At 41.5% G+C, this 26,932-nt stretch overlaps 1 protein-coding gene across 1 annotated transcript in view; it reads right to left on the bottom strand.

The window, feature by feature from the left end:
* Positions 1 to 415: 415 nt before the first annotated feature.
* The window catches only part of stxbp5a (syntaxin binding protein 5a (tomosyn)), a 62,789-nt gene continuing 36,272 nt past the window's right edge, over positions 416 to 26,932 (bottom strand). The window contains exons 9-24 of the mRNA XM_056428911.1: positions 26,680 to 26,834; positions 24,719 to 24,791; positions 24,322 to 24,469; positions 19,212 to 19,279; positions 18,491 to 18,531; positions 17,137 to 17,357; positions 15,621 to 15,802; positions 15,127 to 15,252; positions 14,597 to 14,748; positions 12,148 to 12,210; positions 6,677 to 6,916; positions 6,078 to 6,447; positions 4,590 to 4,755; positions 4,216 to 4,327; positions 3,881 to 4,101; positions 416 to 3,366 (exon numbers count right to left, since the gene is read on the bottom strand). Of these exons, the coding sequence (XP_056284886.1) occupies positions 3,325 to 3,366; positions 3,881 to 4,101; positions 4,216 to 4,327; positions 4,590 to 4,755; positions 6,078 to 6,447; positions 6,677 to 6,916; positions 12,148 to 12,210; positions 14,597 to 14,748; positions 15,127 to 15,252; positions 15,621 to 15,802; positions 17,137 to 17,357; positions 18,491 to 18,531; positions 19,212 to 19,279; positions 24,322 to 24,469; positions 24,719 to 24,791; positions 26,680 to 26,834 (2,380 nt within the window). The 3' untranslated portion in view covers positions 416 to 3,324. The remainder of the gene's footprint in view (positions 3,367 to 3,880; positions 4,102 to 4,215; positions 4,328 to 4,589; positions 4,756 to 6,077; positions 6,448 to 6,676; positions 6,917 to 12,147; positions 12,211 to 14,596; positions 14,749 to 15,126; positions 15,253 to 15,620; positions 15,803 to 17,136; positions 17,358 to 18,490; positions 18,532 to 19,211; positions 19,280 to 24,321; positions 24,470 to 24,718; positions 24,792 to 26,679; positions 26,835 to 26,932) is intronic.

Consider the following 26,932-nt stretch of genomic DNA (forward strand, 5'->3'; position numbering starts at 1 on the left):
ATAATTGCAAGATTTAACAGATCTGCATCTTACTTTGAAATTGAATATTATAATCAATGTGTAATTGATTTATAAATGTATTTAAATCTCACCTGATTAAATCCCCTATAATAATTCATAGATTAGTAAGATTGCATTGTTTTTCCCTGTTCAGTCTAACTGCACGGAGCGACAACTGCGTGAGTTTGCTGCCATCTAGTGTCCAGATGTACACACGGCACTACTTTGAACCAATATCCCCCATTGCCTCATCTTCAGGAATAGTTTTTGTCTTAGTATGGACACATGCACATACACTACGCACACCATCACACTTGACATTATTCTTTATGCTAACCATCGATCTATATATCTGACAAGATTTAAATTTTTTATTTTTAACTAATTAAAAAAAGATGCTTCTAGACAAAGAAAATACATTTTCCACTTTTATTTTCCATTGCACAGTAATCTCTATCTACAGAAATTCTAATTTTTGTGGCAGCAGATAAAGTCATAAACATCCATGTGAAAGTTGCATAAAACTGTACAAGAATATTGGCTACAATGAGAAAAATACTGCAACCCACTGATAACTGTTGACTCCAGGACAGAAGATGGCATATGGCAGATAGACGGGACTCCCTCTTGTTTGCTTCAGTGTTTAGATTGTATTGGGTTAGAATACTGCATACTGTATTGTATGGAGAAGAAACAAATAACTCAAAGATGCAAAAGAAAAACAATATATATAACATTGACGAAAAAAACGAAAAATGAAAAAAAAAATGAAAAACACAATAAACAGTTGGGTCGGAGGGAAAGACATTTAACAGATTTTTTGGAGATGACCTCTAGCTAAAACTAATTATTTTTCCTGAAGTTTTTTCCCCCCTCTTCTTAACCTTGGGGGTTAAAGACAGAGCTACCTACCAACATCCACACTACAATGCTTACTAAACACGGAGAAGGCCATATCTGTCGCTGTGGAACCGAGCGAGTCAGTGGAGGACTCACTGAAGGAAGAGAGAAAGGCAAAGACTGAAGTGAATGAGAGTCCAAGCATGTGTGCAAAGACCAAACATGCGGCAGTTAAATTAAACCATTACATTTAGAGGTCATCCTCTGATACTCAGTATCCTATTGGTATCTTGTTATCGCCACTGGTGTTAGTGTAACAGACACTCAACTGGACACAGACTAGGCTGGTGAGACCAGGACATCAACATTAATAATTAAAGAACCAAAATCTTCATTTCCATGAGCACACCCTGACACACATACAAACACACATTCCCAATCACACAGATGAATGCCATAAATATTGTGTCTGAGCTTTAGTGGAATAGTTCAGGTTTTTGTCTTATGGAATTAGCCTTATCAACCAACAGTTAGGCCTCTGCAAACATTAAACATTAGTCCAGATGGTACATTTGATGACATATTGTGAAACAATAGTATTATAAATGGCTGAACTCCATTGCAACTTGCTCCATTTCTTGAACACTGAATGTGATAACATTCCTAAATAGACCCGTTATAGGTCTGTAATACTGAATTCCACTCTTTTCTGTATACTGTCTGGTGGAATGACAAGCCAGATGATGATGCAATGGAAAAGCTAAAGCAACTCTTTGGCGTCAGAAAAAATATGGCCTCTCTCCTCTTCTGTTGCTGAAGCAATCTCAAAATGTACTTTCCAGTTGGTCTTAGATTGTCAAACTATTTACTTATGTACAAATAAAGGTTAAAAGCCTGGTAGACAGAGAGATACACCACATTTGCACTTTACGGCAAATAAGGGGATATAAACAAGATAATCATGAAGTTGAACATTTCTGACACCAAACACAACTGTTTCTTGCTCCTCAATAAATAAATATTAACAAAGAAGTAACACAGACAACTTTCTCATACAGACACCTGTCAGCAAAACCTGAAGTATGTTTTAAATTGATGCCATTAAAGGATTACACGTCTGTATTTCTATTCTCTTGCATGTATGCATACACATAAATAGGGGACGAATAGGGCATACTCATGTATATGAAATTGCCATATTCATCCAGAATTTGGAAACTCCACCAAAGCTGGTTTTACTATCAGTGTATTTAACAATGATCGCATCAGCATGTGTACAGTCACACTCACAGACTCAACCCAACTGTATGACATTAGAGGGTGAGGGAGGCAGGTCACATCAGGTCAATAGATGAAATTCTCAGGTAAACAATACATGTGTGTGGTTTATACGTGCTTGCTTTAAGATTTCAGTCAAGAAAGCTGATGTTGCCATGTCAGTGAGTACTAAATGATATATGCCTTTTATATCCTTGCCCTCCTTTTTAGATTCCAGCCCTTTTCATAAGGAGAAATTATTTAAGTTGTTAGATAAAAGCCACAAAATGTATTTTTTCAACAAATCAAATATCATCCACTTTCACAACAATAGAAAAATAAGAGATTTTCCAATAATACAGACTGACTGAGCAAAAAAACCCAATGAATAACAAATAGAGGAATGGCAAGATAATAGAATTGAACATACACATACGCACACACAGACACACACACACGCACTGTTGGTAACGATATGAAAGTCTGTAAGATACAGAGGAGAGTAGAGGTTGAGCGAGATGATGAAATATCCAGTGTACATCAAAATAGGTTGCTTTAATCCCCCTGACTCTCTGCATAGAGGAGGCGTCACTGTCACAGCACTTCCTGTGGCTCTCCAACACCACTTTCTTCGACCTCCTGTCTCCTCGATGGGTTATTCCTTTCTTTCGTACTTGTCACTCTGAAGTGGATACAGCATTGCACATATAATAGATTTATGTATATATAATGATGTATTTATATTCTTTTTCCTTCTTTTTATATTTTGAGAATTCTTTGTAGTCTGTTTCTTCATAACATTTGTCTTTTTTTCAGCTATGTTCTTCGGTTTGAATACTGGCCCCGATGGGCTCGGAGTGGAGACAACAATAAAGGATATTTTGGCATGTGAGAATGAAGAATCTCAAGGTGCGTGGGCCAATTGGCTACCTCGGAGGAAGGTTGAACAGTGATAAACAAAGAGACAAAAACATAATAAGACACCATTTATTTGCTCCCTCTGAGGTTGTCCTTCTCCCCAGTCTACCCCTCAGTTCCACCATAAGACTGAGGTAAGAACAGTATTCAACATTGTGCTAGGGAAGAAAATCCCAAGTGTCCCAGTGAAGAAGGCTTGGAGGGATGGATGCATGGACGGACGGATGGGCGGGGGTCACGGTGAGTCCAAATGAGCCAATGGAAGGTGACAGTTGTGTCCATGGAGCTCGGCTCCTCCCCCGTCACTGATCAGAACTGGTACCATTTTTTGTCTTTGCACTTCAGCATCATCTGAAAACAGAGGACATTTTAGAGTGAGCACATGGTTCATGTACACGATCCATGATCCTCATGATTAATTCAAAGGCAAAAAGTCCATAGTAGCCAAAGTACTTTGACCTTTCAACAGACTCGTACTGCCCTCTAGTGGGTGAAGAGTGGAAGTGAGAAATATTTCTAAAATAATCTGAGACGGCGGCTCACTCTGACATTCATCACACACGTTTGTTTTGAGAAACAGTCTCTGCCCTTCTTCTCTTAATAAGTCCATCACACTGTTCAACTCACAGCTATTGTAAACAGCTAAAACCGATGAAACAACACATATACAAACTTGTATAAATATCTCCTACACTTAGAAGAGTTCTTCTGAGGAAACCATTTATTTCAGATTTCAAAATATATTTATTTTTAATTCTGTGAGGCACTGCACAGACACATTTACGTGCGAGCTGGAACGACTACTGTGTCACATTGGGCCAACTGTTCTCTCCAGATCTCAGACTTGGAAACCTGTTGTGTTTACCTCATGAGCGTGTTTGGAAAAGTAGTCTGCGCTGGCCATCATGGCAGCCGTCTTCTCATCGAGCTCGCCCAGTTTCTGGCCTCTTTCATCCAGTGCTATTCGGGCACGTGCCAGATCTCCAACGACACCAGAAGCTGCTCCCTTCATGCCCTCAATGCCACCTGGGCCTGGGATGTGCTGGGCCAAACTTCGGGATGCCTTTCCAGATGAAAGCTCACCAACTTAGTTGAGAAGGAAAATATGGGGAAATAAAGAGCGAGAGACATGTGAGGGGGAGTTTGAATCGACCAAGAACTGAACCACTGTACATCTGGGCATGTGTAGGTTTGCCATACATAGCTCCTCTCTGTCCAGTGACTGTGCTCCTCCCCCAAAGAGGCCTTTGAAGAACCCTCTGTTGGGAGCCTCTGGTGTCTCCACTGGTGTAAAAAGCTCCCCCAGCATCTCCTGTGACGTCAACACACACACACACACACACATTTCATCCTGCTCCATACAGTTTGACTGTCTGTGTCCATGTTTACAGTGTGTTGTTCTCCACTGCAGTACACGACACACAGATACATAGACATGTTAATGCTGTGCAGTACAATATGCTGTTCTTTCATGCTCCCCAGACATGAGATATAATATGGAAAGGTCACGATTTAAATGCCAAATCCTGAACCGTGACTCATTAAATCCACATGCATACTGCATGCTCGCTGACCTGCAGGTTTTCACAGGTGTCCTGGCTGTAAGTGAGCCTCTGGGCCTCCGTGGGGGAGCAGAGGTACATGGCCTGACCCAGGTTGGTGAAGCAGAACGTCCTTGCTATCCGCATGTCCGTCAAAGGCAGGTAGTTTACATCCATGAGCGGTCTCAGTCCCGGCACACTAGACAGGGGGACACAGAGATTGATGTGATTGTAGATCTATTAGAAGAATATTATAATGCCGCCTTTGACATGTTAGCCGTGGTCAGCATCTAAACACAAGAATACTGTGGTTGATCTAAATATAGCTCACGTTTTTCAACACCCATTCCAATGCTCATGAAACACTGATGGCAATGTTTGTACACCATTTTGAACCGGCAAACACACACTTGCAGAGAAACACACGCATGCACAGGCAGACAGCTGGGCATCCTCCTTTCATCAGACACCCATATGGATCGCTGTTCTGTCTCCTCCTCTCTCCTCTCGGGACATGAAGATTAATGACGATGCGCAACAGACTAAGACAACTCTCCACCATTAGACTCATGGAAATTAACCTGGTACATACATCTGTGTGTGTGTGTGCGTGTGTGTGTTTGTGTCCTAGCCTTGTCAAATCGGTTTACATTGGAAGGTAACATTGAGGATGGTTAATTTGAAGTTGAAGGATTAGGTCAGTGTTGGGGTCACAAGAGGATAAAGGTCAGAGGATGTGACTGTTGGCTGTGGGTGTGTCTGAGGACAGAAGTTGGTGTCTGACTTTGAAAACAACAAAGTAAAGTTTTACTGAGGACATAATAGTCTGGTGACAGCATATTTCTGTGAAGACAATCTGCTAATCCCATAATATTGTTCAACAACACTTCAACAGAAACAAGCAGTTGTTTGACACTTGTAGATTCTAGAGAATTAAGAATGAATAACATAAAAGAAAACCAGAACTGGGAGCAAGAGTCTTTTAAGGATATGTCCATCATCATGCAATAAGCAATAGATTCCTGGCAGCTGTAAAATATATGACAACATAACCGAAAGTGAAAGCTGTGCTTAGCTTTGTTTCACACTCATTAAAATGAACTACAGTACAAGTGTCATGTTACGAGACGTTAATACACATCTCAAACTATATCTGCAGCCTAATCCACTTCTTCCGAGTCCATCTGTGTGCTCAGAATGTCCCAAATAATGCCAACACATGGCTCAGTATCCAACTCCATCTCAATCCTCATACACAACCCTGATGAGCTCATCAGCAGAGACCTGTGCCCGCCTCCCACTCTTATATTGGTCAGGACTAAACTAGCATTGTTTGTCTAGTGTGAATACTGTTCTCTGTGAAAGTAATAAACCATACAGAGCATACCGAGCACACCAGAAGACAAATCAAAACTACTCAAACCTATTCATAGAAAAATGATTCATTCAAACTGACTTTGATTGATAGATTTGAATAACAACCAGCTATTTTTGAACGACGAAGACAGACGTGTTTCTCACCTGAGGGTCATGATGTGGCCATTGGCGCAGAAACACGCCAGACACACGCCTTGGCTCATCTGCACCACATCTGCCCGTAGGATGAAGGAGGTCTCTGTGATACTGTGTTTATAGATGCAGGTCTGGGAGGGGAGGGAAATGACTTTGGCCTGTTTCTCCGAACACACCACAGCGTACTGGCTCTCGTTGAGGTCCTGGGAGGTGGAAGGGGACACCGAGACGGGCCGGCGCTTACGGACCTTCTCTCTTTCTTCACCATCTGCTGTAACGTTGGGCTCAAACCAAGGCTCAAAGGGAGGGGACAGCATGGCACCTGTAGAATCCAGGTAAGCCATCCGCATGATGCTGCCCTTCAGACGCACCAGCATGCCTGATCAGCGGAAAGAAAAGGCTTGTTACTGATATTTGAAATTGAAATTCAGAGACTTTATCTTGTTGTTTTAAAACCTTTTCACTCCGAGACTTATAAAAGAAAATGTTGTGAGCATCATGAGACAGCTTGCACACATCAATCTGGTTTTCATCTATTGTAGCGACATAACTGCTACGCATTATTCGATTTTCCATCACTGCTTCCCTTCTGATATCCCATTACCCACCTGTCGGTGAAATGATAACTGGCTGCAGTTGCCGTTGCTCCCCAGCAGGGGGCAGTGTGAGCGCTAGAGCGAGCACCGTGCCCAGAGTGGTGGCCACGTACAGGCAGGGTGTCAAAGTGCTATCCCCCTTCCGGGCAAAGGTCTCAATGAAGTGGAAGGAGCTGATGGCCTCTCGCGCTTCCTTGTCGATACTGGTGACGCTGGAGGAGCGTGAGCGGCTGAAAGAATTGTCCCGGTGGTCTAATGGGTTGGCACCCCGCGGCGGGCATACAGACAGGAGGACAGTAAGGAGAAAACAGAGAGAGGTAAAGCACTCGCAAAGCAGTACAATCACAACGGAGTGGACACAGATGTGGATACTGGACAGCTTTTCATTGTGTCCTGTTAAATGAAACACGTTGGACATAACCAGCATTTTACAGCACACTCAAGACATATTGCGATTTTGTTTAGACACTGAAGATGTAGATACAGAACATTGGGAGAGAAAACCAAGAATATGGGCTTTTGTCAGGGTAAATATAGAAAAGCCTGGACTAAGTGCATCTCTCTGGTTGTCAGCGCAGCATCACCCGGAACCTTGTTGATGGTGATTTTAGATTATACACATTTTATATAACATATTCGACAATAGACACAAATCCAGAGCAAATATGCATTTGCACATTTTCGCGGGCCAACCAACAAAACATTCCATCCCGCATCAGATGTTTTATTAGTAGGAAAAAATTAAGTGTCCGTCAGGCGCTTTGGTTATACATGTATAACATTGGAACTCTTAAACAACTATACAGGTAAATGTCTTGGCACTTGCACATTTTAATTTGACAATGTCCCATCCAATGGTATTGATGCTTTAGAAGAATGTTGTATACACCTCTATTTTTTTAAAGCGACAGTATTGCTATTTGGACAATTTGCAAGGCACCAATCAGACAGAGAAAGGAGAGACATGAAGAGCACAGAAGAGAAAGAGGAAGCTGCGAATGTAGCAGAAAGCATTACAGTGAGATGGAGTGTGCATAGTTTAGCTCAGCACCACTGACCTCTAATAGAACCCCCACCAAGCTCAACAAGTGGGAGTTTTATACTGAATTTAATTCAAACAAATCAAGTTAAATTCTGGTCAGATCAATGCTACTTTGGTTTCATGCAAACTTAAATAAAATATCCGCATAGCTCGCCAATTTTGAGGCTAATAACCAGATAAAACTGGACACATTGGATGTGTGAGTCCAGTTGAAGTGAGAAAGATATACTGCATAAAATCTGTTTGGAGACAAGTCAAGGCTTACCCAAGTCTGGCTTGAGCTCAGTAGGCAAGCTTAATTTCCGTGACATCTTTGCTGGAAAAAAGAGAACATCCCTCTTTACAAAGACACGTCTACGCTAACACACGGTGCCATGCAAAGCTGGATAACTGGCATTGACTAGAGGATGCTTTACACAGTAGAAGATACTGCATAAGGAGACAACCCTGTATATCACAGAATCATGCTGTGAAAGACAAAACGTGACCTCTGGTTGCACAATGCCCTGCAAGAGAGGACTAGTGAGATACATCAAAACTGCACAGCCATTCAGGACCTCCATGCCACGGAGAGCATGCACCAAGAACAGGAAGGCAACAGAAAACAGAAAATACTGAACAGGAGATGGAAGAAGACAGAGGAAAAGATGGTTACTGAAGTTGTATATTGGTAGTTACTGTAGGATAGATACACTTTGGTCACCTATAAAGATGTTATTTAGTTTAGCTTATTTCATGAATAAACATAGGTAGATTTACTAGTGCAAAATAAAGTTGATGAATTATTCCATCTTTTAAAAGAGTGAACTTATAAATAGAAACAACAATGAATGAAGGTCTTTGATGTTATTTCTCTGTCTGTAGGAGGACAAATAGAAGAAACTATATGAAAATAGGGGACATTCATCTTGTGCTAAGAAATGTCTGGCTGGCAAGTTCCAAAAGTGACAGAAATCCATCATGACAAATTAAGAAATAAAACCCCTGACATCCTTAATATCCTCAAGCTGAAATTGGATTGGGTTTAACTTGATTACATTTTTTGTTTCTATTTAAAATAAAGTGCCAGAGACATAATTTTAATGACTGACACCTTAACTATAATCCGGTTTTCAAAGCTTGCTGTTGTCCAGCTCATATCCAGAATTTATGGACACATATCTACAGGGAACACATGGCTTACTCTTACTTTAATTTCGGGGCCCTGCATATCCACGCAGGCGACGAAATAGAAGTTAAACGGAGCGATGGGAATTACACGAGGTCACCAAACTCCATCAAACTAAAATAAATACAAAGGGTTCAGGTCTCTGCCTTACAGGTGCAACAAAGCCGATAGGAAAGATGGGGAAATGATGCTGTATATTCTCAGGCTTAGAATATATATAAAAACATGTCTTGTGAAACTTTTAGCAGAGCTTTAACAGGTTCGGACCAATTCAATGAGATCAGGCTGGTTCAAAGAATCTATGACGTTGGTTTGAGAAGGAGTGGCCAAAACTCCAGTCTCTGATGTTGCGGTCGTTTGAGATGCCGACTCATTGTCACCTGGATCAGAAAGAGGAAAGAATCCCAAACCCCGGCCTTCCACAGACAAAACACAACTGATATGTTCTTATCGAATTCATCAACGCACACTGAAGGTACACAAGTCACAGTTGGACAGATGAGTTTCTCTCTGCTCGTGGTGTCGTCATACCGTGCTGTGGACAGAGCCAATCATGTCACTCATAATGTAGACAGGGAACCTGTTGTCGGAGGTCAGGACCGATTTCATCACAGGCACATTTACACGATGACACTCGTGCTACGTACATGTAGCATGCAGTATGTGTCTACGGGTCAATGAAGCTCGATAGTGTGTGTACACAGACAGCTGAAGTCCTGCATGCTCCCAAGTTGGCCTCTGCTCTATGAGCTTTCAGTTCTCGGCGTACAGTTTTTAAACCATGTCCTTAAGTACAGATGTAAAATATGAGCACCGTGACGTTTTAATAAAAAAAAGAAAAGAAAAAGATGTTGTGTGTAATTTAATACAGTGAGAACCGATTGGCAGCGGAACGGAAGCTAACCCAGGAGAGAAGCTGGACTTGGGTTCCCTCTTCTCTAATCCATTCCTTCCCACTGTGGAAACCACAACACGGAGGACAGAGACAGCGGGGACACATCGAGACTTTGTCTTTCCTACACAGCCTCGAATGAAAATCGTTGGCCAATCTTACCTCCTCTACCACCTCCATTGTAGAATTGCTGTAGATTGCTGTTTGACATCAAAACTTTTGGGGATGTAAGGGGGGGGAAGTAAAGTGGAGTAAATGTGCAGTTAGAAACACCCTTCGGCTTATGACGACACACAAGCTGTCGCTCTTTACTCTGACGTTCAGGACTCTGGTTTGACTCAAATACGCCCACAATCCAGCCCCTCCCCCCACCCTGATTGTGAACCATCATGGTTGTGGGTTGCGCTGCACCACAAGTGCCCTGGGCCTTTGAGGTACTGGACCGTCATCCTCGGAGTACAAAAATGATCTTTGTAGAATTTCCTAGATGGGTTCTCGTTAGCAAACCTTAGATGGCGGAAAGGTACTGAATAGAACTGCCGGAGAAGGGTTCTGGGTGGAACCTTTCACAGATAGATCTAGATGTAGCCCTTTGGGCTTTAGGCAGAACCCTCTGAAAAGGTCCAGGTTCCAGGTGGAACCAAAAAAGGTACTCCTTTAAGGACAAGTTCAAGAACCCTTTATGCTTTTTGTTAACTCCTTTATTTCTTAGAGAGTAATAACTGGCAACTGATTAGTTTGATTATGCTTTGTGTAACTCCTGAAAATATTGAATGCATAATCAAGAGTGTCCGTCCTAATACTGTAAGTGGTTTAGCATCGGGAAACTTAAACTGAGATTTTAAGTGCAAATGAAAAAATAATCCAAGGATTTTCTTGTATTAAATGACACTCTCCTGGCACTAATGGAGTCTTAAATTAATGTTCTGCAACTTATGTCAAGGTGAAACAGATGAATCTGCATATAAACAGATATAAAACATGTTTCTTCCACTGGCAGAAACAAACCCACAAAATATTGTTCGGGCAGATTTTCTCTGCAGAAACACAAAATATATATGAATAATGCAGAGCAGTCAGTTTTATCAGACCATAGCCGGCTGGCACCAGACTTGGGGGGTTGGGACAGACATCATCTCTGCAGCAGGACTCCAGACATTCAGATTTGTTTTCTGTCTGACCTTTTTAAAACGCTTCTTGTTTTCAGTGCCCAGTTACCCCTAATGAGATGGATCTGGGCTGTTCTCTCTTCAAGCACCTTCAGCTGAACTACTAATGATGTAGATTAAGAAGGAGACAAGTAAAGAGCAACCGAGCATCTTCATGTTGCAGGACGGAATAAGGTCTTCTGTGGCTGTGGTGCATGATATACTCAGTGAAAATGGATTTTGATTGGTCATATTCATTGATATTCAACTGCTTAATATGATAATGTTCTGAACAGATGGGTGGATGGGCACCCAGACACATTTAAATGTGAAACTAAAAGAAGATACTTCCTCAAAAGTTCATTCACAGCATTGTGTGACTGCTTTAATACATTTAACTTCCCCCAATTATGCAGCGACCAAATAAGTGAAACTTCCCAAGGACCTTCCAGTTGATCTTTTACTATTTTGTACTTATTCTCGAATTAATGTAAATTAATGGGTTTCTCGACTAGAATGTCGTTTTTTGGTTTCATCGAATGTATAATTCTTAGCTGTCACACTGAATTAGCATCAGAGAGATCGGATACGTTCACAGCCTATAACCCCGTTTACCAGGAAACAATGTGAGATTAAAACAAATGTATTCCTCTCTATTGATCTCTGCAAAGCGGTAAAAGAAAGCATTCATGAATGTGAAAATACTCCCAAAAACGTATGGTAATAAACTAAAAAAAGCATTTCTAAAGACTGTGGTGGAATGAAATCGACTGTTAAATTCCAGTTTGACAGTTTGACAGTTAAACACACGCCACGTGTAACATACACTTTTAACTAAAACACACCACTTGAAGCACACACCCAAACACTTTCACATTATTTGTTGTCTTTCTGTCGTGTTGATTGTTGTTTGTCATGTCCAAATGTTGCACCTTCCGCCAAAAAAAATTCCTCGTTTGGTGTAAACATTCCTGGCAATAAAGCTGTTTCTGATTCTGATTCTGATTCTGATGAGCAACCATTTCAATATAATAGTATTAAAAGTAGAAGCTTTTTTGGAACTTGAATCATACTCCAATGTTCCTCTTGCAATTAATTACATGGTATAATACCTATATATATTTTTTGTTTTTTTTGTTCTGATCCAGCGCTTGGCTTTCACGTCTAGATAACACAAAGCCTCCGCGATAGTTCTCCCATTGTTCTTGAATAAGACGTTGAAGGACATGTTACCTGAAGTAGGGGATTTGCAGCGGTCCTCTGATGTGGCTGAGCCTTCGTTAATGTCGCACAGACCTGCAGCAGAGATCATATAGTTAAAGGGATGTCAAATAAGGTGAGTCCAAATGAACCACTGGGGTGTTCATTCTAAGAGAGGACAGCACAACCCCTTCCACTGGATACATGCAGAGAGAAGCTGCAATAACAACTGGGACTGCTGTATGTTTCTAAGAGATTGGACATGAAGTACAGAAGGATCGTTCCCATGTTTACGGTTCTCCTCACTTGGCAGCTCTGACCTGCTGACCAGCCCTGTGTGGGTTCAGCTCATGTTTCAAACACTATGAAGATGTTGTGTATCTTTAATTACCTTCGCATTGAAAATGCGGAAGGTTATGTTTTGATCGCTGTGTATTTATTTATTTATTTGTATGCGTGTTACTCGCATAACTCAAAAAGTATTAAACCGAATCGCATGAAATTTGGTGGGATGATTGGTTATTATCCGGGGACCATTTGATTAGATTTTGGGATCGATCGGGTGAAAGGTCAAGGTCATGAAAAGGTCAACATCTTCTTTTTACCATAGCGCGGCCAATTTTTATCCAATTGGCATGCAACTAATGCCAAAATGTTCATAATTCAATGCCCAATCTTGTGATATGCGAAGGTATGCGCTCTACCGAGTGCCCGTTCTAGTTACTAATATGTCTTCATCCAGTTCCAAGTCAAAGTCCTCCATGTGCATGTGTGTGTATGAATGTGTTTGCGTGTGTGTGTGTGTGACATTGTCCTGAGAGGCAGAAAGTCTCTGTTGGCATAGAAACACAGCTGGATGCCTGATTACTGCTCACACTTGCCAAGCTCTGACAGGTGCCAACCACCAGCCAGTGACACCAGATGCTCTGTGTGCGCGTGCATGTATATTAGTGAGTGTTTGCAAGTGAATGTGTACATTTGTGTGCCTGCATGCATGTGTGTGCATAAACGATCAAAAACATCCTCCATAAATCATCTCTCAGCAGCCACATCTTTCTAAATCATCCATCAAACTTTGGCTTAAGCATGGGCAGTGCGTCGTCATGACACTGCGGCATCCTCTACGCAGCTGCACTGCCGCCATCTAACACAGGGTGGCACTGTGTCTATAAGGAAAGCATCTTAATAGCTATCAGTGGTACCATGAGGCTGCAGTGTGTAAAAGGGATGGTGTGTGTGTGTGTGTGTGTGTGTGTGTGTGTGTCTGTGTGAGAGAGAGAGAAAAGAGAGAGGTGATGGACAGGGAAAGAGTTTGTCTCTGCTGTGTTCCGGCCTTGAGAACTGAGCCTGGACGGCAGCATTTTGAATGTGTTGTTCTCGGACTTCATTCATTCTCACATCAGTTCAGGGACGTTGGGACGTTTGGAGTTATTGAAACTCGTCATAATGTTCACGGAAAGACTGATAACAACGCTATCGCACTTGGCGTCACTGTCTTTGTAAAACAGAGTGAGCAAGTCAGAAACTCTGCTAATATTCTGGATACTGATATACATTTTGAAAAAGCACATAACCAATATCTCGTTTTATCAACAAAGTATTCATATTTCTACTGACTCTCAGAAACTGCGCCCTGCCTGTATGTATTTGATCTCAAGCAGGTTAGACTACTCAAAAACTTCGTAGGACGACTCCAGCTCATTAAGGATTCGTGACACGTAAACAAAAACGTGGACATGTGACTGAAATCACTTCATCCACTGGCCCCGGTACAATAAAGAATCACCGTCAAAGTCCCGCTAATAATCTATAAAGCACTGAATGATTTGCTCACTGACTATAGCCAGTGCTCTTAGGTCATGTGTGTGTGTGTGTGTGTGTGTGTGTGTGTGTGTGTGTGTGTGTATTATCGCTGTGTGGTAGTGGGTATGTGCTTCATTGATTCAGTTGATCTTGTATTCATGTTATTTTTGCTTCTTTGATTTTGCTTCTCAGTTTGCTTCTCATGAGTTATTTTGCCAAAGATCACTAAACTGGTGTTTGTTGGACTACTGTCTCATTTCCCCTTCAGACAGGAACAGGATCTGCAGATTATGGTTCCATTGAGCATTGTCAGTAGCTCAGACACAATGTTAGCTTCATGACAGGAATTAAAAAAACAAGAGGGGTCAAAATAAATAAATGTGTTCAGCTTTTCTCGTGCGAAGCTAAACAATCTGAGCTGGTAGGGCTGAACAAACAGATCAGCTGTGCCTGTGCCACCTAAAATAAATAGCTTTAGTTTCTGGGCATTAAAAAGCAGGTAGTAATACAATAAGTGCAACATTATTTCTGGGCATTAAACAGCAGGTATATTACAATAAGTGCAACGTTATTCCTTGAGGCTGCACTATAATGCCGAGAAATAAAACATCTACTGCTGTGTGCGGTCAGAAAAGTTGAGACTTTTTTTCCTTCTCCTTTTCATCCCTTTTCTTATTACCTCCAGAGGGCTGTCGTGTCTTCCTTGGCGAGCGGGGCTGTCTCTGGTAGGGGTCATTGGAGCCGTAGAGCTCCACCGTCCCCAGGTTGAGCACCACCGTCTTCTGGACGTAGTCCACCACTGCCAGACCGTTACTGTTGCCAAACACCACACTGGAGAGAGAGGGCAGGGGGGGGGGGGGGACAGAGTCAGTGGGGGAAGTGGAAGAAGCAGGATGGGGGCAAAGTCAGCGAAAGAAAGACGAAAAGGCAGAGAAAATTATAATTGTGTTATAGCAACGTTGTTATAAGTTTTAAATTGAATCTTTAGAGCTAAAAAATAGCAGGAATATCCAAATTGTTCGGGAAGTCGTAAGTCAGGTTGACAGGCCTGGTTGTTACGTTAGACGTGAACTTGAACAGCAAATAGTGTTTTTTATAGATTTTCATTTGAGTTTTTCACACCAGATGATCCCGCCACGAGGATAAATAGTGAGCACAGAAAGGACCTGGTTCTAGTCCTGACTCCAGAGCTCCTGTTCGTATACTTACAGGCCGTAGGAGGAATTGATCGCCAGACTGGTGATCTGCTGCGGAGGCTCTCCGCTCACCCACACTAACTGGACCACCAAATCTACCTGGTAACCTGCAGACTGCTTCAAAGGGGTACTGCGCACTCTGGAGAGCAGAAGATGGGGGGGGGGGGGGGGGGACATAAAGGAGCAAGAAAACAAAAGGGAAAGAGAAAGAAACATTTAAAAGGAGGTTTCATAAAGAGGCTGACAAGGTGTGCAGCTGCGGTTCTGAAGCCGTTGTGTGTTGAGGGTCTGGCATGAGAGGCTGGAATGGGATGAAGGGGGGGGGGGGGCTGCGGCTGAGAATGCTTCAGGCGCTGACTGAGTCTGTGCAAGAGTGCTTGAGGCGTAAAAAAACCAAGACTCTTGTGTGTATGATTGGATATGAGAATGTGTGCAAGTGCTCCTGGTGCTTATGGGAGGTGATGTAATCGGTGTGTGTGTGTGTGTGTGTGTGTGTGTGCTTCATACTTGAGGCAGGGCATGTTGCCTCCATCAGAGTTGTTGCTGCTGGTGGAGGGGTGTGAAGGTGGGCCGCTCGTCTGAGGGGACACACCGGGGGTGGGAAGCGCCGATGTCTGTTCTCCTCCGCCACCCCCGCCGTCTGGAGACTCGATGTCGCTCAGCTCGTTCTGCATTCGCACCTCTAGTAGCTGAAGAAGAGAGGAGAAAGGAATATTAGCAGATTTATTCAAAGAGGACATAATCAAAAGCCTAATGAAGGCACAAAACTCTTGTAAACAACTTTGCTCCATGACTTCATCTGAGGATGGGAAACCAAATTTCACCGTGAGTGACAACCATATACATTCACAGTCACTTAATAATAATAATAATAATAATAATAATAGAGATATGCTTGACACAGGTGTCTGTGCTTGTGTAGGCAGATTGAGAGTCAGAGAGGTCCTCTAAAATTAAATATTCCATTCCTTCTAAGTCACACACACACACACACACTTTGTCCATAAGCTCTCTCTTTTGCATGCTGTCAGTCTTATTAGCCCCACTGACATGTGGGAGTGAAGAGTGCCCTTCTGCGGATGCTCACTCCCGCCTGCCTCTGTCCTCCTCCACCTTCATTTCCGTGAGGTTACGGAGGTGTTCGACCGTGTTGGAAGGGATGCTGTTCTCCTAATTACAGCTCACTGCTGGTACATATCTAGCCCTCATCCTCCTCACAGTCGCACTCTTCGAGCAGAGGCCTGAGATTTCTCTGACACGTGCATCAGCGCTCACCGGCATTCATAGAAAAAGCTTCCGACAGGAAGGTGGCAGATTTTTATCAGACTTTTGCTGTTTGCTTGGCTGAACAAAATAATTGGACAGTTACAACAAAATGTGCGAGACACATTTTAGGGCTCCAGTTAAACGTTTTTTAAATTAACTTACAGACCTGCGAGGAAGACCACATCACAGCGGCTCCCACACACTTTGATTGACAAGCGACCTCTGTCTCGAGCAACAACACCACAGCAGTGACGCCTTCACAAGACAAATGTTGCCAACATTAGATATACATAAAATGTCTCCAATTTAACACTCTGAAAAGCAGAAACTAAGCTCGCACGCACTTGTAATATAGGAGCTGCGAGCATGCTCACAGATTAAACAGCATTTCTCTTTCCAGTATATCATTAAACACTGACTCCCATAAGCACTTACGTCGCCATCAAGGCAGATTATAATGAGTCTAGCTTCATTGCTCTGTCTGTTGGCATGGCAACCGTACTGCCTTTGACGAGGCAGATATTAGAGCGCATGTGTGTGTTTGTGGACATGTCTCCGCATCTAACAACAGGACAGAAAGAGAGTGCCGAGGGGGACAACAATAACGAATACAAGCTAAATGTATTCGTGAAAGTTACATGACGTCCCTCATTTGTGTCCATGGTCGTGTGGTTGCAAGAGTCTTACAACAAAAGAGAAGATGAGGGAAAATAGATGTAATTTCTGTCAATGTTAGACCTGATAAAGCAATACGCACCTGCACCACCTCGGTAGTTACTTCCAGTTTGCTGAAGCGGTAGATGATAACGTTGGCCGACACCTCGGCCACACACAACATTCGGCTTTCAGGGCACCAGGCCATGATCTGAATGGCAAAGGGGTCTTCATCCGACACCTCGGTGCTGCCCTTGTCCTCCTTGGACCGGTTTCTGTCAAACACCTTGGCTGTTTTGAGCTTATAAAGCACCTGGAGCATTACTTGGGTAGAAAGGTAGAGAGGAGAAGAGCATCAGCTGCAATCCGAGGAAATCACACGTATTGAACCTGAAAAATATGAAGAGGCAATGTGCTGAACTTTAAAGCCCCACTATGTAGTTTTTCCCTTTTCGCGCCCCCTTCAGGTTTTTAGGTATTTAACGTTTACTTCAGTGTCGTAAATACCCAGTTACGATAGATGCAGCCTCCCATACACTTGTATTGAGTTTGGATCATGTGTTGTCCTGTATTATAATATTATTATTATTATTATTTGTACGTGTCACGGGTTATAAAAGGTGACGAGGGGGAGGTGACGCGAGGTTTTTTTTGTTTGGAGCGCGCTGACAGGCGGCGGACTCAGAACGGCAGCAATCCGGCGACTGTTTCTATTTTGGATTCATACCAACGGGCGGGATCACTAATAGAAGACTGCGCAGGAACACTGTGAACTGGCCCAGCACCTACCGGACTAGGGTGAAGGAGCGCGGGGATTGAACGCGGCGCCTCGCCATGTTTCCGCCTGGTCGGTCAGCTGTTTGCCGGCTTTTGGGGCGCGCGTGTAGACATTTACTTTTGTTTTGGGGGACTGCAAATGTGGAGTACGTGTGATCGAATACAATATTGTTGACAACACCAAAAAGCTACATAAAAAAGCTACCCTTATACTGGAGCTGTGAGCGTGGAGTGGCACTTTATGACATTGCGTAATCACTGCCAGAAAGCAGGTCGAAGTACATCCGCCGGATGTACCGGGCGGCTCCAGAATCTTACATAGCGGAGTTATTTCCCCACAGACCCCCGATGGCAATAGTGGAGACGCAAATCGTCATATTAAAAGTCATTCTAGCGGCACAATTTTTTTCAAGCTGTTATTTTAAGGTACAAAAGTTACATAGTGTTGCTTTAAGTAATGAATGTGTACTAGACTAAATCTAAACAATACTGTGTTTGTTTACATTTACAGTGTGAAGGCTCGTGCTCAAAGTGTTCATTAAAAAAACTTTTCAACAGTAGTTTTTTATTATTTACCGGTATATTTCCAAATTATAAGTGGTTTCCTTCTCTTAAGTTTAACAATACATAATTACAATGTCTTGAAGCATAAACAAAGCTGAGCTCTTGAGAGAACTCACTTGCAGAGGCATCCCAGAACTTCAGAGTTCCATCAGCATGCCTGGAATTCAAGAGATGCAGGAAACAAAAGGAGACAAGTAGAGGAACAAGAGAGGGAGGAATATCAATTAGTGACCTGGTGTCTTGACTCCGGACGTTGAGCTCTCGGCTGATCGAAATAAATCAGTTTGAAATCTGTTGTCTAGGTAGTATATAAAAACAAATCAAATATCAATGAACTTAGATAAGTTGGTCCCTGTTTAATCATTTGAACACAGCCATAGATCTCCTCATTACAAGAATCGTACTAATACTAAATAAAGGCTGTTTAACCTGGAAGTAACCAGAAGGAATACTATATTGACAAAGGTAGTTGGACATCAGAGTTATTATTTTATATTACTATTATCTGTGGCACTCTTAGAAGGTGAGAGAAAGAGAGAGAAAGAGAGAGAGAGGCAGGAGATGAGTGAAAGCCTCCTAGTGCCAACGCTATACCTCAAAGTCACTTCACTTCTTCAGTGTGTGTGTTCTGTTAAAGATGCCCCTTCTCCCCTTGATGACAGTTTAGAGTGGGATAATAAACATGAGCGCAGTGCACATGATTGGAATATATAAATCTATATTTGCTAAATAAATATTCGAAGACAAGTTCCTTTGCTGTAGAGAGCTAACGGTGCAGGAGAGGCCAAATAAGTGAGTTGCAGCAAGACGACGCTAATGAAATCAGGATTGTCTTACCCAGTGATGATGATCTCTGGGTAGCTCTGTGTGCCTTGACCCCAGTTTCCACCACTAATAGGCCATTCCTGGATTGACAGCAGACACAGACACAGTGCATTAGAGAGAATGAGAGACCACAGATTACTTACAGCTATGCCAATAAACAGCGCGTCAATATCAATAAACAATGATTTTAGAAATAGATGACATGATGCAACTGCACCTGGGTGAGTGTGCATGGGAGAAAAGGCTGGCATCCTTTGTGTTACCCTCTCAGTGTGTCTCGCAATTATACATTATGCACGTCAATGAGTGTGTGTCTCCGTCTGAAAGCGTGTGTGAGTGCTGGCGGGGGGTTTGGCTTTGAACACGTCGACACATACAAAAGGTCATCAGGATGACTCATGGTGATCTTTCTGTGAGAATGCCCTCCCGCAGCTCATCCAGGTCTTTGCTCAACAGGGAAAAAAAAGGGGGAAAAAGCAGCAGCTAGGCAGCCAGTTTGGTTCAGTCCACGCTGACATTTACAACAGAAAGCTAGAACAAGGCGACAGGGGAAATAACATAGGCATACATAATGGCTAAAAGAGTAGGGGGTCCGTCTTAGATAATACAGGGATAAGTAAGAGAAGAGAATGAGGGGAGAGAGGAGGTGGAGAAGAGAGAGGATGGTTGTTAGGTAATATGGCACTTATATATCGTGTGTTTAGCTTCACCCAAACATTGAAAAATAAACTTTAACACCAACTATAGAAAAGCAATTCATGCTGCATTCAGTTTTTAGTATGTGTTAATGTGTCCTTCATTCAGTAACCTTGTTGTTCTTTGAGTACGGTTAGAGGGCCGAGTGTTGAACATTCACATTTATATTTTAGCTCTTTTACGACATTGCTATTCAGAATGACACAAAGGAAATTTCCAAACCCCCCGGGATACTAATACTACTTTATATTTAATATACTTTATATATACAGGACTGTCTCAGAAAATTAGAATATTGTGATAAAGTTCTTTATTTTCTGTAATGCAATTAAAAAAACAAAAATGTCATGCATTCTGGATTCATTACAAATCAACTGAAATATTGCAAGCCTTTTATTCTTTTAATATTGCTGATTATGGCTTACAGCTTAAGAAAACTCTAAAATCCTATCTCATAAAATTTTAATATTTCCTCAGACCAAGTAAAAAAAAAGATTTATAACAGCTGAGTGTTTGTCAAGGCTCAGGAAACCCTTGCAGGTGTTTCGAGTTAATTAGACAATTCAAGTGATTTGTTTAATACCCTACTAGTATACTTTTTCATGATATTCTAATATTTAGAGATAGGATATTTGAGTTTTCTTAAGCTGTAAGCCATAATCAGCAATATTAAAAGAATAAAAGGCTTGCAATATTTCAGTTGATTTGTAATGAATCCAGAATGCATGACATTTTTGTTTTTTTAATTGCATTACAGAAAATAAAGAACTTCATCACAATATTCTAATTTTCTGAGACAGTCCTGTATATATATACACTACCGTTCAAAAGTTTGGGATCACTTAGAAATGTCCTTATTTTTCAAAGAAAAGCATTGTTTTTTTCAATGAAGATAACATTAAATCAATCAGAAATACACTCAATACATTGTTAATGTGGTAAATGACTATTCTAGGTGGAAACGTCTGGTTTCTAATGAAATATCTCCATAGGTGTATAGAGGCCCATTTCCAGCAACTATCACTCCAGTGTTCTAATGGTACATTGTGTTTGCTAATCGCCTTAGAAGACTAATATCTGATTAGAAAACCCTTGTGCAATTATGTTAGCACAGCTGAAAACTGTTTTGCTGATGAGAGAAGCTATAAAACTGGCCTTCCTTTGAGCTAGTTGATTATCTGGAGCATCACATGTGTGGGTTCGATAAGACTCTCAAAATGGCCAGAAAAAAAGAACTTTCATGTGAAATTCGCCAGTCTATTCTTGTTCTTATAAATGAAGGCTATTCCATGCGAGAAATTGCAAAGAAACTGAAAATTTCCTACAGCGGTGTGTCCTACTCCTTTCAGAGAACAGCACAAACGGGCTCTAACCAGAGCAGAAAGAGAAGTGGGAGGCCCCGGTGCACAACTCAGCAAGAAGACAAGTACATTAGAGTCTCTAGTTTGAGAAATAGACGCCTCCGGGATGCTGGCCTTCTAGGCAGAGTGGCAAAGAAAAAGCCATATCTGAGACTGGCCAATGAAAAGAAAAGATTGGTATGGGCAAAAGAACACAGGCAGTGGACAGAGGAAGATTGGAAAAAGGTGTTATGGACAGATGAATCCAAGTTTGAGGTGTTTGGATCACACAGAAGAACATTTGTGAGATGCAGAACAGGTGAAAAGATGCTGGAAGAGTGCCTGACACCATCTGTCAAGCATGGTGGAGGTAATGTGATGGTCTGGGGCTGCTTTGGTGCTGGGAAAGTGGCAGATTTGTACCAGGTAAAAGGGATTTTAAATAAGGAAGGCTATCACTCCATTTTGCAACGCCATGCCATACCCTGTGGGCAGCGCTTGATTGGAGCCAATTTCCTCCTCCAACAGGACAATGACCCAAAGCACACCTCCACATTGTGCAATAACTATTTAGGGAAGAAGCAGGCAGCTGGTATGCTGTCTGTAATGGAGTGGCCAGCACAGTCACCAGATCTCAACCCCATTGAGCTGTTGTGGGAGCAGCTTGACCGTATGGTCCGCAAGAAGTGCCCATCAAGCCAATCCAACTTGTGGCAGGTGCTTCAGGAAGCGTGGGGTGAAATTTCAACAGATTACCTCAACAAATTAACAGCTAGAATGCCAAAGGTCTGCAATGCTGTAATTGCTGCAAAAGGAGCATTCTTTGACGAAAGCAAAGTTTGAAGAAAAAAATTAATACTTCAAATACAAATCATTATTTCTAACCTTGTCAATGTCTTGACTATATTTTCTATACATTTTGCAACTCATTTGATAAATAAAAGTGTGAATTTTCATGGAAAACACAAAATTGTCTGGGTGATCCCAAACTTTTGAACGGAAGTGTATATATATATTATTTAGGGCTGTGAAACGATTAAAATTTTTAATCGGGTTAATCACAGGTTTTTGTGGATTAATCATGATTAATCACATATTACCGATATTCTCGGTATATTTTGTGAGAACATAGAGATTTATGACAAAAGACAGATATATACATTTATACATTCTTCTATACAATGGTGCTGCAACTCAGCAGTTATTTAGCAGTTTTCTTCCATATGGAACATTAATACATCTTCATCCTAAACAGAATGTTTAACCCTCCTGTTACCTTTCGGGTCAATTTGACCCCATTTAATGTTTAATGTCGGTGTTCTTTGGGGTCAATTTGACCCCAGGCTGTTTTTCACTGTGTCAAACATATAAGAAATATCAACTTTTTATTTATTTAAAGGGCTATTTAGGTAGTCAACAAACAAACATAAAGTACCTCACACTTAAACTTGGGAAGCAATATTAATTCTAATAATTTTCTGGAGGTTTTAATTGCTGGGGTCAAATTGACCCCGAGGGTAAAATATGTTAGTAAATGTAAAGGTAACAGGAGGGTTAAACAGAACATTTTTCTCTTGTTTGTCAACCATTAACTCCACCATGATACAATCTAAAGGCCTCTAGTCTTCCTCTAGCAGCTGCTGAGGCAAACTGACTGTGTGGGTTTTCTTCATGAACTGGGCCGTGATGAAAGGGACGGCGGGGACACCGCTGCAAAGCTGAAACCTCACCGACACGGACAAGTGACTTTTTTTTTGCTCGGTCCCGATGCGCGCGCACGGAGCTCTGTGGCGGAGATCGATAAGTGTTAACGCAACGCGAAGAGACAGAAATGACATGCTGCTGTGGAGATACGATCAACAACAGACGTTTAGTTTAATAAAAGAACAAAGACGTGCTCTAGAGAACATGTCAGGGGGCGGGCCAATCTTTTTAATGTCATGCGATCTACCGACACTACGCCGCGATCGACTGGCAGGTCGCGATCGACGTGTTGAGACCCCTGATCGACAGGAAGTAAAAGTCGTAACAAGGTTTCCGGAGGTGAACCTGCGGAAGGATCATTACCGATGAACAGACCGTCTGCATGAGAGCGGACAGAGTTCAGATTGAAGTGGTGTATTGGAAGCTCATTTTGCAAGTGACTTTTTTTTCGTCCCGACGACCAACAACAGACGGATTGGAAGCTCATTCTGCGCATGCGTTAAATGCGTTAAATTTAAAAAAACTAGTTAAACCTGAAATTGAATTAACTGAGTTCACGCGTTATTTTTCACAGCACTAATATTATTATACACATCATTAAACTGTGATGGGAGGTGTGTTTGAAAAGTTTTTTCTTAAGGAAGTAGTATTGATGTGTAGTAGTTTGCTTCATTATTAAAAATGGTAACAAACAGTGATGACAAGCAGTAGATAATCATTTCGGTAGCGATAGACAGATGGTTTTTTTACAGAAATAATTTGCTGTAAATATCTTTGGCATATTGGTAATTGCACGAATTATAGGAATAGACTAAAAGTAAACACCCACACGAGTTTAAAAACTGGCACAAGACTGATGGGAGTTTCAAGTACTGGCTCAAATAAGCAACATAGTTCTGTTGATATGTTTTCTATAATTAAAATGATTTATTTGCCAGTGAAACTAAGAGAGTATTTTAGTTTGTGCATAATATCACATTAGATGATGCTTTTCTTGGAAAGAAATTCCAAACGCACCTATAATTAGTGAAAATGATGCATCTTATCAGGAAACTTTCTTCAATCCAAGAAACTTTTAAGGCCGATCCACAAAGAATAGTTTCCATCCTTTCTTTAAAACTTAACCTAAAAACACTTCCAATTTACAAAAAAGAAACTAATATCTCTTTCACACATTATTTCCCCTTTTCCTCTTCCCTTCCGGTGCAAAAGTGTGAATGTGGAAAGAGGTCCTTGATCTTTAATTCTCAGGGGTCCGTATCCAAATCCTGATATTTACCACTGAAGAGGTGAAATATTGTCCTTTTAGATGACCCCAACAACACAACAGCGATAACAATATGTAGTGACACAGCAGAGACACTTCTTTTTTTAAATAGTACCTTTTTGCTGTAGCCCTGTCGTTTCTGCCGAGAGCCGACGGAGTAAAGTGCAGGTATGAGGTCCCCAGGGCAGTCGGCAAAGTACTCGCAGCAGGTCACAGGAGACTCGTGGATAGTCAGAGGATAGGGGTTCTCGAATATGGGATAACTGTGAGCAAGAGGGCACAGACAAAGTCACTTTTAAAAAGGTGAATCTGTCTGCCAAGTATCACTGCATTAATCTCATTCAGTGCTGCATGTATGCTAAAGAACACGATTGATGAAAGTAAGTTATATCACATAGAGGGAATATTATCTATGTAATAAAGATAACGAGCACTAATATGCCAACTATGACCTTTCAGCCCAAATTTATGAAACAAAAGATGATGAAGAGGTATTTAATAGTCAGACTCACCCATTTTGTGCAAGGTCGATCACCACTAAATCCTTTTCCAGAAGGACCACCACAGCGTAAGGTTCCTGAAAATCTGTGCAGAGCAACAGCGAGACAGGTTATTCACCACACCACATGTTCAACACTGTTGGAATTCCTTGAGAGAGAACTCCCCTGAGATCTGAAAACCACGGGGACTTTCTGTGGCAAATGTTATTATCATATCTGTGCCCTGAAGATGTGAGGCTGGAAATGCGAAACGCTTCAAATTCATTTATGTCTGTAGGGGATAGTGCTCTGATTAAATACAAATATAAAATATAATAAATATAGTCTGATTTCGGAGTAAAATTTTCCATTCAAAAGTATCACACTGGTTTCATCCACACACATATATACATACAGTATATATATATATATATATATATATATATATATATATATGTGGACGCATAGAAACACCTGAGATAAGTAAGAAATACTTATAAAGGGGACATGTGTATCCAGCAATGACATAATGAATACATAATTAATTAAGCTCTAAAAGAAAAATTGTGAATGCAGTGTGAAGAAAAAATAATTAATTAAGTTAATTAATAATTACTAAAAGGATGCATGGGAATTCTCTCTTTCATAAGTTTACACTGATCACACCAGAGCTGACCATTTTTGCCTCATATGGTTGGCCTCCACATATCTCAACTGGAGTAGCAGGGGTTAAATGCCTTGCTGCAGGGCACCCTGACACAAGTTTATGGTCAGAGAAAAAACTACCATTCTGATCTTAAATTGTCCCCTGTCCTAAAGCTTCGACTGACTTCAGTGCTTTAAAGAGCTCAGGCCTCCACTTCCTCTTTCTTTAGATGTTTGCTTTGGAAGCAACATCACGAACCATACAGAGACCATTCAGATATGTAGCATAACCACGAGTGAGAACAGCTGGCTGTCAGAGTACACAGAGAAGGGATTCACATTCTCTTGTGACATCTCATGTAACTTTAGATCACTGTACAGTTTCTCTTTGTCCGTCCGTCATTTGGGAGCTGAGATGGACAACCGTGATTACTGCGGATTTCCAAAAAGACTATTATAAAACAAGGCTATCAGCAAAGAAAAAAACAAAATAAATTATAAGTGTGTATCTCTTTCAAGTCTATTTGACTTTCTTAGCACTGGGGGGGGAAACACTCTCTCGAGGAGGGCTACGAGATGTGGGTAAAAGCTACAGAAAAATCCGATTATATTCAAAGTGAATAATGAATCTTCAATCTTAAAATGCAATCTAATTTTCTGAGAATGACGCACTGATGCTTTGTATTTCTTTTCATGCGCTGTACTTCACGTCTGAATCTTTGTCCGCGTTACGACTGTCTGTCATTTGCTTTCTCCTTCCGACACATCGTGGTGTCGCTCCATCATCTGCAGCCACATCTTTGAGGATTATCAAACCTGCTCTACACACAGACGCTGGTTTAAGCGTGCCAACACACAGATTGTCAGTCAGACATGTATTGTGTAATTCAAAGACCCAGTGATGTCCATTACCAAATAAAATCAGCGGGTGGTGACATCAGGTTGCCAGCGAGACGTCACCATTATTACATAACTCGTTAATCTTGCCTGGAGCTGTACATGTGCCAGATAGTTTACATACTGGAACACATTGTAAGGATCCCATACCATTCAGCTCCACTTTGGCTTTTTTTTAGCTGTTGACTCAACTATGCAGGAAATAAGATCATAATATAATTTAGATGTATATTGTGTACAAATAGATTTAATGAAAATGTATGCCAGATAATGAAAGTGGAATAGAATTCTTCCCCTTGAGAAATGTCTTATTTCTTAGAGAAACACACTAACACAGAAGTAATTCCACATAATTAAAAAGAAAAACATGTAAATGAGTGTGTGTGTGTGTGACACTAATACACAAATATAAAAGCATAGACATGCTTACACCGCAATGAAGACCAACGTACCGTTAGCGTATGGTGTCTCACACAGTGTGAGGAAGTCCACTATTGGATAGTCCATCTCCAGCACAGCGGTACTCTTCCCGTGCATTACAGTCAGACATGGACGCCGTCCTACCGTGTCGTAGGACAGACCGCCGGACAGGATCATGAAGGGCTCCCTGCAACACACACACACACACACACACACACACAAGCACAGGTATGAACCGTTAGCTGGATTTCTACAAATACAATTTACACTACAGCCACAGAAAAC

Source organism: Pseudoliparis swirei, chromosome 12, assembly GCF_029220125.1.
Source record: "Pseudoliparis swirei isolate HS2019 ecotype Mariana Trench chromosome 12, NWPU_hadal_v1, whole genome shotgun sequence".
NCBI lineage: Eukaryota > Metazoa > Chordata > Actinopteri > Perciformes > Liparidae > Pseudoliparis > Pseudoliparis swirei.